The sequence below is a fragment of the Pundamilia nyererei genome, unplaced genomic scaffold, assembly GCF_000239375.1.
Source record: "Pundamilia nyererei isolate P.nyererei 1_Seehausen unplaced genomic scaffold, PunNye1.0 scaffold00384, whole genome shotgun sequence".
Taxonomy (NCBI): domain Eukaryota; kingdom Metazoa; phylum Chordata; class Actinopteri; order Cichliformes; family Cichlidae; genus Pundamilia; species Pundamilia nyererei.
Genome location: NW_005187785.1, coordinates 247,126 through 260,905, shown reverse-complemented (window position 1 = coordinate 260,905; position 13,780 = coordinate 247,126). Strand labels below are relative to the sequence as shown.

General features: G+C 50.0%; 1 protein-coding gene across 6 annotated transcripts in view; it reads right to left on the bottom strand.

The window, feature by feature from the left end:
- The window catches only part of znf423 (zinc finger protein 423), a 129,272-nt gene that overhangs the window by 57,340 nt on the left and 58,152 nt on the right, over positions 1-13,780 (bottom strand). For 5 of the 6 annotated variants that reach the window (XM_005752831.1, XM_005752832.1, XM_005752834.2 and 2 more), the window contains 15 exons: positions 9,159-9,336; positions 8,614-8,738; positions 8,310-8,391; positions 8,158-8,233; positions 7,773-8,053; positions 7,406-7,689; positions 6,947-7,327; positions 5,776-5,957; positions 4,882-5,421; positions 4,624-4,774; positions 3,941-4,498; positions 3,663-3,847; positions 2,696-3,117; positions 2,139-2,352; positions 969-1,053 (listed from right to left, as the gene is read on the bottom strand). In XM_005752831.1, coding sequence (XP_005752888.1) covers positions 969-1,053; positions 2,139-2,352; positions 2,696-3,117; positions 3,663-3,847; positions 3,941-4,498; positions 4,624-4,774; positions 4,882-5,421; positions 5,776-5,957; positions 6,947-7,327; positions 7,406-7,689; positions 7,773-8,053; positions 8,158-8,233; positions 8,310-8,391; positions 8,614-8,738; positions 9,159-9,336 — 3,744 coding nt within the window. The remainder of the gene's footprint in view (positions 1-968; positions 1,054-2,138; positions 2,353-2,695; positions 3,118-3,662; positions 3,848-3,940; positions 4,499-4,623; positions 4,775-4,881; positions 5,422-5,775; positions 5,958-6,946; positions 7,328-7,405; positions 7,690-7,772; positions 8,054-8,157; positions 8,234-8,309; positions 8,392-8,613; positions 8,739-9,158; positions 9,337-13,780) is intronic. The other variant, XM_005752833.1, reaches the window with a different exon arrangement.

Sequence of the window (13,780 nt, the reverse complement as noted above, 5' to 3'; positions counted from 1 at the left end):
TTCTGTTGGTTTTTGTCTTTTGCCCTTCTCCCCCGTCCCTCTTCTCAGCTGTTTCTCTTTCCCTCTTTCTTTCCCCCAGTCAAGTCTGTCCCATATTCAGTAAGTGAAAATAAAATAAACAATAAAAGGTGAATCAAATGGACCATTACGGCAAGACTGGGATGGTCAGTTTGGTAAAGTCCATCTGTTGGGCATCTTTCTTTGCCTTTAGACAACAATTCTGATGCAAAAGAGCCAAACGGGACAGGCCAAAAAAAAAAAAAAAAAAACACGGACGCTGCAGCTGTGGCAGGTGTTTGATAGCAAGTGGGGGCGGGGCCACACACTAGGGAGTGAAGTAAAAGTTATTCCAGCTGTGCTGATGTTTGGAGCCTCTCTTCTCCAGACGCCACACACACACACTCAGGTCTGGCGAGGGGCTGCAGATCAACCCACAGGTCCACCTCGTTAATCTCCATGACGACAGAGATGCTAAGGCAGCAAATTAGCAGAAAGGGGAGAAAACGGGAATCTCACAAAAGAGTCAGGTCTTAAACACACACACCGTCGACCTTTGCTCCCCTGTGATGATAATGGAATTAAATGAAGAAACTCAGCGGCGCTGCAGCGGCGCGCTCGTGCAGACAAACATGGATTTACTGTGCAGCGTGTTCGTTTGTGTCATCCTGTCCAAACCTAAAAGCATCACCTGCGACCTGCATCATCATATAAAGGTTTAGACACTCGTATTACGTTTGAGTCAGCTGTAAGAGTACGATGATTCTCCAACGTTTGATCTGTAGTCGTGGCTGCTCCTCACAGCCCACCAGACAAAAAGGTCTTTGTTTCACCGTCTGTCTCACCTCTGTGTTCATGTGAGTGCATGCTTGTGCTTTCATGCTTCCAGAGTGCCATCACACATTCACAATGGCTGGGTTCACACCAAACTCTGAAGTCACGCACACGGAAAAGAAAAGCACCTCACTCACCGATCATGTGATTGGCAACGTGAATCTGGATCTCTCTTTCTGTCTCGAACGTCATTTGGCATTTAATACACTGGTAGGTCTTTTTCTATAACAGAAGGAACACAGGAGACTGGTCAGTGCAATAAAGCTAATGAGAAACAGGCTTACATGTTAGCACATCAGACACACACAGACAGACTGCACAGGAATGAAAGAATTATTAGTGCAGTGAAAGCTACCAGAGAAAAGTGGAAAAGGCTAAAAATAAAACTGCACTTTTCCGCACTTGCAGTCATCCCTGCACATATGAGACATTTCAACCTCACAAATTCTTGCACTGAAAGTCCAAGTCTTTGGAGGGTTGGGAAAGGAAGAGAAGGTATGCAGCTACACAAACACCAAAGCTGGATCGAAAGCAAGAGAAGGAAATGAAAAAAGGAGGGTGTGAACGCGAACGAGATGAAGGGAAGAAGCGATGAAAGAGAAGGAAAAAAGGACAAAGGAGAGAGAGAAGGAGCTACAGAGAGAGGAACCAGAGGCTCTGCTTATCCATTCATAGCACAGAGTGATCACTCATGCACAAACACATACAAGATACACAAAGGCCCCACTTCCACTGTGTCTCTGCTGCTTCAGCCTGCTAGGATGACTACACACACACACACACACACACACACACACACACACACACACAAATCCTACTTTGTCTGCTTTGTGCTGTTAGACTAAGCAGAAACAAAGGTGCAGGTAAGACAGAGGGTCCCTGGGAACTGTCTCTCAACACACACGTGCTCGCTTGCAAGTACACACACTCACACACTCAGTCACACACACTCTCATACACTCAGTCACACACAGACACGCGGCAGGTCCCGGGGAGCCTGACTGTCAATATCAAGTAGAGCGAACAGCTCCCACAATGCCTCAGCACGCCCCAGCCGCAGGACCCAGTGGGCTCAGCTGACACACACCCACGTACGTGTGGAAGCTGCAGACTTATACACAACCTCGTGCACACACAGAGTTCAGGAGCGTCGTTTGCAACCTTGGAAATGGAAACACTGGCCTCTATCACTCTGCTGGATCACACCAAGAGCTTTTATACATTTGACCTTTCTGTGCGTAGCTGCCTCCTTCTCTTTTGCAGACACCGTTATTTCTATGGAAACGTGCCCTCTCACTGTTTCTCACCTTAGGAGCAGGTGAAACCTCGGCCTTCTTTCCTGCTGCGCTGGTTTCAGGACTGATCTCCGGATGATCCGTCTGGACGTGGTTCTCCAAGTCCTCCAGGCTTTCAAACTTCACCCCGCACTCTGGACACCTCAGCCCAGCCGCGGCCTTCTCCGCCTGCGCGTCCCCGGGCGTGACGGCTCCTCCCTGGCTGGGACTCTGGCCGTTCGTGCCCCTGATGTGATTTGAGCATTTGATTTGTTTTAGCTGATTTCAGTGATTCTAACTGATGCTAAACAAAAAGGATTTCTTCACTAACTTTGGTAGTTTTAGGAAGTATCTGTGCAGTTTGTGACAGCTGGAGCAGAAAATCTGAATAAACTGGGCAGGTTTTTGAAAGATATTTCAAATATTCATATACTTTTCATAAGAAATGCACCCAATAAACGTGTGCCGAGTTACCCTGTGCCAGGCAAAGCTTCCAAACAGGAGAGGCATTCATTCTTGACTTTAGTCATTATTCTTTCCCACAGAGGGCTGAGTCATGCTGCAGCCCTGTTCACAGCATTGCTGCCTACCTGCTCATGCACCCAGCACAGAGGCCGTAAGGCAGGCCGTTGACATCCAGCTTCACCAGCTCGCCTTTGTTCTTGAACTCCTTGAGGCAGAAGGCGCACTTATACAGCTTGTGCTGCTGCAGCTGCCCATTAGGGGAAGAAGAGGCAGAGCCGTTTCCTCCAGCTAGTCCTCCATTCCCGCCTCCGACCGCAGCTCCTCCCAGCGCCGCGCCCGAGGAGATCTTCTGCATGTGGAAGGTGCCGTGGATTTTCAGCTCTAGCGTGGAGGTGACCGTCTGCATGCAGACGACGCAGCGGAAGCCGGTGAGGGAGTTGCGGAGGTCGGGGTGCATCTGGCAATGCTCTATGAACTCCTCTTCGCTCTGCAAGGGCATCTTACAGATTCGACAGGTTCCCGTGTCCAAGCTTTTACTGTGGGTCACCTGAAGAGAGGGAGCACAGACGATTAACACGACCGTGACCAGTTACAAGACACGGCGTTGCTTTTTTCAGTAACGAGTATCCTAACTAATCACTATTCCTATCGTTACAACGCCGTTACCTTTACTAACAAGAAAACTGAAGCTGTGTTCAGTTTATCTTATATCAGCTGCAAAGAAGTAGCTGTAAGTAACCCTTTTTTGAAGAAGTAACTAGTAACTGTAATTAATTACTTTTTCAAAGTAACTTGCCCAACACTGACCGTGACACATCAAAACACCTCAGACGAAGAAGTCACTTTGATAAAAGCTCAACATCAGCATCACTGATAAGTGACGAAGGCTGCGTAACAAACCGCCTCTCTGAGGAGTATCGAGCTCTAAATTCAAAGCAGCCAAAGACGAGTCAGGATGCAAATCTAGGCGCAGAAAGAGAAAACGGCAAAAACGTCGCGCACGCAGAAACGTGTCTGCACCGCTGCACCTGCAGGGCCAACCGCGCTGCACCTGCTGCTCAGTGGAAAGTACTTGTCACAAGTCTGAAGTACCTTGTGCTCGGTGAGGGTCAGCAGAGAGGGGAAGCGCTCGCCACAGATGGGACACATGTAGTGTTTGGCGGGGCCGCGGTGCGTCTGAGCGTGCTCACGAAGCCCGTTCTCAGAGAAGAAGGTTCGGGAGCACACGTTGCACTTGTGGTTTCCTTTGATGAAGTCCGCCTTCTTCTTTCGAGAACCTGTTGTACAAAATTAAGACGCATAATCACAAATACGATAACAACACAGAGGACTCGCTTCCTGACGATGACAGAGTACGACAGCATCGTTACCGGCGTCGTCTTCTCCCGGCCGGATGTTGTGGTCACGCAGTCGGTGGTTCTGCAGCAGGGACTCCATGGTGTAGGCAGCGCCGCAGATATCGCAGGCGTACATGGGCTCTGAATTATCCAGCTCCTCCTCTCCTCCGCTCGCCTCGTGGCTGTTGGCTGCATCTCCCCCCTGGCTCGACCCTCCTCCCACCGCTGCGCTCTTCAGCAGCATGTTCTGCAAGTCGGCTTGCTCGGCAGCTGCAACCGTCGCTCTCTCCACGCTTCCTGCTCCTCCGTTGCCACTTCCTCCTCCTCCTCGCTTGGAGGTCTGCGCCAAACCGTTAGGCGTCCCGTTCTGGCTCCCGCTGCTCCCGGTGCCGCCTCCATTGCCGGTGATGTTGCTGCCATCGAAGACGCAGTGCTTTTCTCTCAGGTGTCTCTCCAGCAGTGAGATGGCGTGGAAAGCTTTGCCGCAGAAGCGGCACGTGAACTTCTTGCTGTGCGTGGTGATGTGACACTGGAGCTCCACTTCTGTTCCAAAGCTCTCCCCGCAGAAGATGCACTTCCGGGGCTTGAGTCCTGTCAGTCAAAGATCAAGTTATCGTGAAGATGAATCCGTGGCACAGGAACGGGAAATATCAGACATTCTTTTCACATCGTAATCGTGTATTTGTTAAACGTAACGCGGCACAGCTGGACAGTACCTGCACCGAGACCTCCCGGGAGGCCCGACCTTTGGCCCAGATGGTTATGTTTAACGTGCAGCTGAAGATCCGTCTCCTTCCTAAAGTCCCAGGCACAAGCTGTGCAGCGAAACAGCTTCTTCTCGTTGCTGTGCTTCACTGCCAAATGCACCTGGATGTGAGGCCAGAGAAACAAACTCTTGAGCAGATAAACTTTGCATCTTTCGGGATTCGTGTCTGCAAAAGGTCACACTCAACAACGAGCCACGTGTCGTTTACCTGTATAGACACCTTGGAGTCAAAGACCTCCTGGCAGAGAGTGCAGTGGTACAAGACAAACGTGTGCATGTCGAGCAGGTGTTTCTGCAGGTCGTCCACCGACGAGAACTGTTTATCGCAGCTCTCGCACACATACTGGGTGGACGTGGTGGTGTAGTGTACCGTCAGGTGTTGGAGCAACGCCTCCTGTGACTCAAAGTCCTCCTTGTTGCACTGGGGGCAGGACTGGCGCCTCAGCAACATCTCCAGGTGCGACTTGAGGTGGGCCTGGAAACCCTCAAAACTAGCAAACCGCAGATCGCACTGGTTGCAGGGATAATCTCCGTTGCTCCCCATGGATGGAGTGGAGTCCCCTCCGAGCCTGTGGCGTTTCGGGGAGGAGATCTCGACGTCCGACGAGGCGGGGCTCAGGTCTGCGACTTTGGCTTGCCGTTTGTTGTTGGCCAGCGGGATGTTCTTGTGGTTCTCCTTTATGTGCTTGGTGAGCTTGAGGAGTGAGCCGAAGATAGGAGAGTTGGTGCAGTAAGGGCAGGAGTAAACCTGTGCGTGGATAATAACTCTTTACTTTTTTTAAAGATTATGATGCAATACGCCGAGTCGTCACACAGCGACCGACAAAAGTCATTTCAACCACTGCGAGCTTACAGACAGAATCACGTCAGTGTGTTAATGAGTTATGAACGCTGGCTAACAGCTACTCGAAGTGTCTTTGTAGTGTGAACAGTGTGTCAAACAGCAGCAGGTTTCAGTGTTTCCACTGTGAACTGTGGGTTAAAAAGTCTCAGTCCGACTAACAAACGACAGGATACGGGAACTGAATAACTAACGAGGAGGGCGAGCTGCGTTTCTTCTTCTTACTGGTTACACTTAACAGATTTTACAGTTTTTCCTCACCTCCATGAAGGACTGAGATCCAGCCTGAAGTATGGGAGACTCGAGTTTGGCCACCGCTCCACCTGATGCACTTCCTCCACCTGTTGCGGAGGTGCAGTGTGTCTGCTGAATGTGCTCTGTCAGCGAGGACTCTGTCAGGAAACCCATTGAGCACTGGTTGCAGAAGAAGGCATGGTTCCCTTCTAGGATGGAGAAGCTCACTTTAATCGTTGCAGCAACAACAGTCACAGGAAATGATGACACTGTACTTAACACCATGTAACCGACAAGCAGCTCACAGCTGACCTGATGCAGCTCATGCTTAACCCTTTAAGACCTACCATAGAACCAAGTCCACCAGAGCTTATTTTATATGTTTACATGCTGTGGAGCCATTTTTGGGAGCATTTCAAGTTGCTGTACATCAATGCGACCATTATAGCCCAGATTTGAATAATATGTCTGCATTAAGTGCATAGTAATTACATAAATTGCAAAAAACTACAAAAAAATTGAAAATCGTTTTTGTTTTTTTAACATATATTTCTAGTTAGAGAAATTTAAAAAAAGTTGCACAAGATAGTTTCCCACCACAGGAAATTTATTTTGAGTGTCTTCATAGTTTTATTTTTGAAATACACCAATTTTTATACACTGCAGGAAAAACGAAAATAAATATTATAAAAAAGCAGCATATGCATCAAAATAAACTATTTCCAGCAGTGCAATATGAGTCCTCAGCATCCCAGAAACGACACAGAAAGTCATAAAGTCAAACATAACTTTTAAAAACACCAGTATAGGCTCATGAGGCCCTGATGGTAAAAAACTACATTTCCGTAAAAATGACGTCACTTCTGGTTTCGGGCAGGTAATGGCGGACATGCGATCGTTCGCACTGACGTCTATTCCAACGTAGGAAGTGTTACGAACAGCTGATCGGATCAGCAAAGCCTGTTTCTGAATATTATGTTTTTGTTGCTGCAAGTGCTTTTTATGCAGTTTTGCAAAGCTTTATGTGGAAGGAAATCGTGACCGAGGACAAGCTGATGGCATAAGATGTAAGTACAACTCCTCCGGTTTCATATGCAAAAAAATTTATTGCACTAGCTTACGCGGTTGCAGTGCTACCGAGATTTAAAAATAGTTACGCAAAACAGAGCGTGTCCGCTCCGACCGGCTTTAAACACACCTAGTGTGGTGGATCCTGCCATGATGCCACCGGGCAGGCAGTGGGAAACCCTGATGTGCTCTTGCAGAGAGTTGATGTCCCCGAACATGTCGGGACAGTAGTTGCAGTGGAACGCCGTGACGTTGGTGAACTGCAGCAGAGGAAAAGCCGCCGCCGCCGCACCCACCGTTCCTCCGCTCGCACGGTGAGCTTTGCGCACGTGCTCGTTGAGGTTGTAGAGCGTCGGCAGAGTTTCCAAGCAGAGCTGACACGTGTGGCTCTGTTGCGGCTTATCTGCATGGATGGTCTTCAAGTGGATCTCCAGCACTGCCAGACTGTGGAAGTCTCTCTTTGAGCAGTAAGGGCAAGAGTACGTCACTTTACCCCAGGATCCTCCCCCGCCTGCACAGACACAAAAGGTACTTTAGTGAGACTAACTGGTAACTGTGCAGTTACTTTGCAGATAAGTGGCTAACGCACCTCCGCCTTGATGGCCCAGGTTTATCCCCACGTCCTCGCCGGTATCGCCGCCTCTCCTGCGGCTGCGTTCGCTGCCCTGGCTGTGCTTTAGTGTGGAGTCGGGGGTGGAGCCTCTCTCCAGGCTGGCGCTGGAGTCTGGAGTGGCTGAGCTCATTGAGGCGACGCTGCCCAGCGCTGGGTCGGGACTGGCAGCGCTGTGATTAGACGAATCGGGCTGGCGATGGCTGTCTAGGTGGCAGTACACGTCCTCGACGGAGGGGAACTGCTCCGAGCAGACCGGGCATCTGTGGACACAGAAAAGGCCAGAGGTGAGTATGGTTATCAAAGTGGTGAGCGGAGAAGTTTGAGAGGTAAAGCTCTGCAGTACTTGTGTTTGCGGTTAGCGTGCTGCGTTTCAATATGCGTGAGGAGCGAAGCCTCGTCAAGGAAGATCTCAGGACAGTGGATGCACTGCAGGTCGGCCCGGTCCGACAGCTGGGGGTGTCTGGTCAGGACGTGTTTTTCCAGCTCGTCAGTCTGACTGAACGTCTCCTCGCAGTAATCGCACATGTACAGGTCCTGCTCCAGGTCGCCGTCTCCTCCCGCTCCCTTCTTTCCTCCATCTCTCTCGCTCCTCAGAGCGAGATGCTCTCTGTTCTTACGGTGAGCCTGCGGAGTCACAGACATTCAGACGCGAGGACGCACGTGCAGGAACAATACTCGCATGCAGTCGTGCAGTGCACCTCATGGTCAGTGCCACAGGTAACACTTACCTGCATGTGGCTCTGCAGCGACGAGGTGGAGGAAAAGCCACGCTTGCACACACTGCACTTAAACGGTTTGCTGGAGCTGGGCGGGGCATTGAAACAAGAATCAGCACCGATTCTGAGCGCTTTATTGTGCTGACAGGTTCAGAAGCAGTTACCTGTGCGTCTTCAGGTGGATCTTTAGGTGATCAGAGCGAGAGAAAGCAGCCTCACACTCCTGACAGCTGTACTTCTTATCTCCTGAATCATTGAAAGGCAAAAGCTTCACTGATGATGTTAAAGCAGAAACTAGACCTACAGTTTTCCTTCCTCTCTGCTTCATCGAATAACAACTTCACAAACATCATAGTTTGTAGTTCTCAGACAATCCTGACATGTAGGATTAAAAACAGGGATAGAAGACGTGCCGGAGAACTGAAACGCTGGCCAGCAGCTCGTCTCAGGCGAGATGTCCGGACGTACCTGTGTGGAGCTTGACGTGGCGGTCTCGGCTCCGCTTGTGTTTAAACAGACGGCTGCAGAAGGTGCACTTGAAAGGCAGCTTGTCGCTGTGGATCTGCTCGTGTCGCTTCAAGTAGCTCAGGCGGCTGAGAGAGACCAGCGACAACGTTTATTGTGTTATTGCAGCAACACTTACAGTGATTTAACAAAAGCACTGTGTCAAAGTAACTGGATGTATCAGACATCTACGAACCGTCTTTACAAAGCGTTGGTTGGAAAAGGACGCTAGCGAGGACAGAGTGGGTAATACAGAGGATGATGATGATGATGACGGTGTGTGCGTGACAGCTGTTCTTAAAATGGTTCTTGACTCAGTCCCCCGAGAGGTGAGTGAGAAACGTATTCACCTCACTCCCTTTACTGTTTGCCTTAGTGGTCCGTGTGTTACCATGGCGATACTGAGAATGCACGCTGATTTTCATAAGCATGGAGATGCATCTGAACGTGTTACTGTTTCCTTCTACTACCTGCAGACGTTTCCGAAGCCAAACATCTGAACGTGGTACCTGAAGGACTTGTCACAGAACTGGCACGGGTACGGCAGGCCCGCTCCTCCCTCCTCCTCGCCGCCAGTGGCCATGCCAAGGTCACAGCAGCCATCGGGTATCTGCGAAGGCGATGCCACATCCTTACTGGAGGGCGAGGAAGGCACCCAGGATAAACCTGCTGGGTCATCATCACCGTCTGAGACAGGGAGACACAGAAAGTTTACAAGGAGTAACTGCGCCCCCCTTTTTTAAAATCACAGCTGCAGATCAGCGAGTAAAAACTAACCCCGTCAGAAACAGCGGGGAAACAACACTTTCACCTTTCTTGGAATGCAAAAGGGGGAGAAAGAGTCTGCGGAAGGTAAAAACATACAAATACAAAGACGAAAACAGGAGGATGGAACGAAACTGAAGGTGGAGAGAGAACCAGAGCCGCTCGGGCATCAGCAACATCTAAATAGAAAGCTCCAAGAACTACGTATCCCCGAAGGAGCCCAGAAATAAGGACAGAGTGTATTTTCTCTCCCTTCGTTCTCCCTTGTTCCCTCCTTCTCCTCGCCTCCCTCCTCCCCCGTACCTCCGTCTGTCCCCGAGGACCATAGATCCGCCTCATCATATTTTCATTAGGGCCTTGGCAGATTGAAACGTCGCAAAAGCGATTAGATGATGTGGAGAGCAGAGCGGAAAGATGGCGATATTCACTCCCTTTATCTGTCATACATAGGAGATTATGCACTGCTCTTTTCCTGTTTTCCTCCCTCGCTCTCCTTCTTTCTCCCTCCTGTGCAGTCTGGCACAGAGGCGACAAAAAGGCCACGACTCCTTTAATAGACACTTCAGAATGGATTTGAGGCGACAAAAGAGAGGGCTGAATAATGCTTGATATTGTTCTGTTTCTCTTTGTGCGCTCTGCGACGGAGCACAGCGTGGCTATTTAGCATTTGCCTGAAAAATGTAAAGGAGCGAGGAGATCAGAGAGGAAAGGAGACGTTGTTGTCTTTGCTTTTATCTGACGGCTTTATCAACTGGGCCAGCAACCAATCACAGAGAAGACATTTGTGCCAAGATTCACTACGAGCGCAATATTTCTGCAGCCCGACGCCCTGTGTGCGTTACACAAGTTTGATCGTTTTAGAAATCTCTCCCAGCGCACGCACATGCACGCACGCACATGCACGCACGCACACGTGCACACGCGCGCACACGTGCACACGCACACCCGCACACACACGCACGCACACATGCACGCACGCACATGTGCACGCACGGACACACACATGCACACGCATCCACATGCGTGCACACACACACACGCACATGCACGCACGCACATGTGCACACGCACCAACCATCTACAATGTGTGTGTGGCGGCTCTGCTGTGGATTGTGTCTCACTGAGAGGGAGTGGAAACAGTGTGATGAATCGACCGTGGGGTAAATGTCGGCACGGCGATGAGCAAATAGGATTCTGTGAGACTTAGATTCTGGGATTACTTAGTGTGACAGATTCATGAGTGGGAGATTCTCCAAATGGAGCAGAACCAGTATAACGGACTGAGTGGAACTCACGGTCTCATGATGGGGGGCAAAACCCCCAATAACTGCTACTGTGACAAAAAAGTTCTTCATGTGTCACTGAAGTTCAGCCTCCACGGACATCAACAGACAACCGTATTTAAGGCTCTGCTGTCACTCCACAGGACACAGGACTCAGAACGCTTACTGACACAGCTCCCGCACGCCGTCTCACTCATTCTCTGTCAAACACGACTCGGGTGGAGATAAAGAAAAGGAGTGAGTGTGTGCTCGCCACCTTATTGACGTGTGAGAAAGTGGCAAAAAGGAAGTAAATAACCCCCAGCCACCCCTTCAAAAGAAAAGTCTGTGTGGACGCACGCTGGTCATTAAAGGCATGTATGAGTCAGTCAGTGGGAACGCTTCTGAGGTGGGAAAGTGGCTGAACAGAGACAGGAGGGGAGATTGCACCGCGGAGATTTAGTTCGAGCAAGAGGGTGAAATCACTTTTTGAGGGGGGGTGTCGAGAAAGAAGGGGAGGAGAGATTAGCGTCATTAAAGAGCCCTAATCCTCTGACTAGCGTGGCTGGCGCTAAAATGGAGGATCACACGGCTTTTTAACGGCGCCTTTGTCAGTCGGCCACGAGGGGACCTGGCAAGACAAGGCCGCGTGGCAAACTGGGAGAAACTGGAGGACGGGGAGGGGGGGCGAAGAAAATTTCAATGAAAAGTTAAATTAGAGAAGAAACCTCGAGAGGAGGCGAGATGAGGAGGACGGATGGGGTGGGGGGAGTAGAGAAAGTGTTGAAGGAGAAAAAATAAGAGAAACAGGCGGACGCCGACACACGCTGTTCCTGCCCCCGTCTCCTCCTCCTCCTCTCTGTTCTTCTCTGGCGAATGAAAACGAACGAGCGGAGCGACCACGGGGCCCCAACCGCTCCGCTCCGCTTTATCTCTCACTCTGCAGTCTTCTCCTTTCCCATCCATTCCCTCTATTCTTCCTCCCTCCCTCCGTCCTCAGCAGTCCCTCTCCTCTTCCGTCTTCATCTCTCTTCCACTCCCTCCCTCCGTCACCTTTCATGTTGTTACTCATTATAGCACTGACATCTCTCCCTCTGTCCCTCCATCTCTCCCACCGTTCCTCCCCTACTGGTGTTGGCCTTCACCCCCGTGTCTCGGCCTGGACGGGACCGAGGGAGAGAAGGCGGGGGAGGATGTTCCAGATGGACGGACTCTGAACTCCAAAAGAGAGAGAAAAGATGGTGGGATGAAAGAGGAGACGAAAACGAGGAGAGGACCTATGGGTGTGCACTAAAAGACGGAAAAGAGCAGACAGAAAGTTAACGGACCGCCCGAGTCTACCTGAAATGACAGACGAGCGCACAAACAGACACATGCAAACAACACACCCACACTCCCCGCGTGTCTCTCTAATAGGCTAGACAGCGCGGCAACGTGTGGAGGACGCAGCCTCGGTGAAACGCTGTAATGAAGAGACACACACGCTGATCGACTTTATGTTCCTGCCTCCCCCATCCAAATTCAGCAAGTTTGTCATAACTGTCACACACACAGAGAAATCTGATCAAAGCCGCAAAATCTAAATTTAAAAGAAACTTTGGAGACGTCGAGGTCTTCGTATGCAACGATTAGAGCTGCCGATAATTACTGGAAACCCTAAAAATAAAAACCAGCAGGTACATCTGAAATATCGCATGTGTGGCTGCGGTGCAGCGACTGATGAAATGAGTCAATGAGCTGACAGCCAAGAACAACTCGGGTTCATTTAGCTAGCCCCGGATAACGATGTCGGCTAAATGCCTGAAATGGAAATACAATCCATGTACGTCACGCTTTCGCTCTTTTATACGTCTTTGATGTTTGAATCAAAGACGCTCAGCTGGTAGCAGCAAAAGGCTTTCAGGTCCCAAGGCTGCTACGAAAGCTGAAACTGCCTAAGATACTGAAGTGATAGTATCAATGAATAAAAAAGTCATCTGTTAGGTTAACCTCCCAATTAGCTGTCAGAATAAAATATTATTCAAATAAAAAAGCATAAATTGGAGTGAAGGACACCAGTGAGCTGGTATGGTCGAATATTCTCTTTAATTCTAATTTTGCATGAGTGGATGAGAGAAAGTCGGACAGGGCTGCTATTCCAAGCATCCCAGGTACAGACTTGTTCTCCCCCTCTCTTCCTTACAGCCCAGTTCCTCCCAGTCCAACTCTCCACTCCACCTTTGAGGCTGGCCATCAGCCCAGACCTGCACCTTCACCCCACAAGACCCCCGCTGACCTTATCCCTCCATCCCTCTCTCCCTCTTCATCCCGCCTCCATCCGCTCCCTAGGCCCCCTCCGATGGCCCCAGGCTGCCCCAGGCGTGCACACACACTCACCACAGGGGGCAGAAAAACAACTTCCACCCTTGGCTCACTCTGGGCAGCCCAGCACACACTCATTCTGGCTCTGACCATCTCACATATGCACACAAACACAATTAAAGCCTGACTCAAAATCCCACACTGAAGTAAGTTTGATGAGAAACGTGTCATCATTCGTGCACCCTTCGTTGACGTGAACAACATCCTGCAGCTTAAAATAACAGCATCGTCTCAGACCCATGCTGAAAATCATTTCGACGGGCCGCAGCATACACCCGACGATTACATTTCACTAATAAATTGCACAATTTGTGTGTTTTGCTCCGAAAAAGCAGGCTTGATCGCATTTACTGAGGGAGGCTGCTTATTACTTTGTTTGGCTGTGATGTTGGACGTGGAGTCGCAGTCGTGACTTGACAGTAACGTACGAGCCTTAACGTGCAGCAATAATCGGACGCTTTGTCCCACATGCTGCACTAGCCAATCGGCACAGCCAAACAAGACAATAGAAGAAAGATCCCTACCTGGCTCTGTGATTAGCATGCGAGTTGACATGGCAACCAGTCAGCTGTGCTTAGCTGACTGGTTGCCATGCATCGAGATTTGCACAGTAGGACTTTTACTTTGACCAGTCAGATTGTTGGAGTGAAACTAACAATGCTTCGTCTTATTTTCATAACCAGCGAGTACCGCAGATAAAATCATGACCAGCTTCTGACTCTTTCTCTTGAGCATGCACCCCC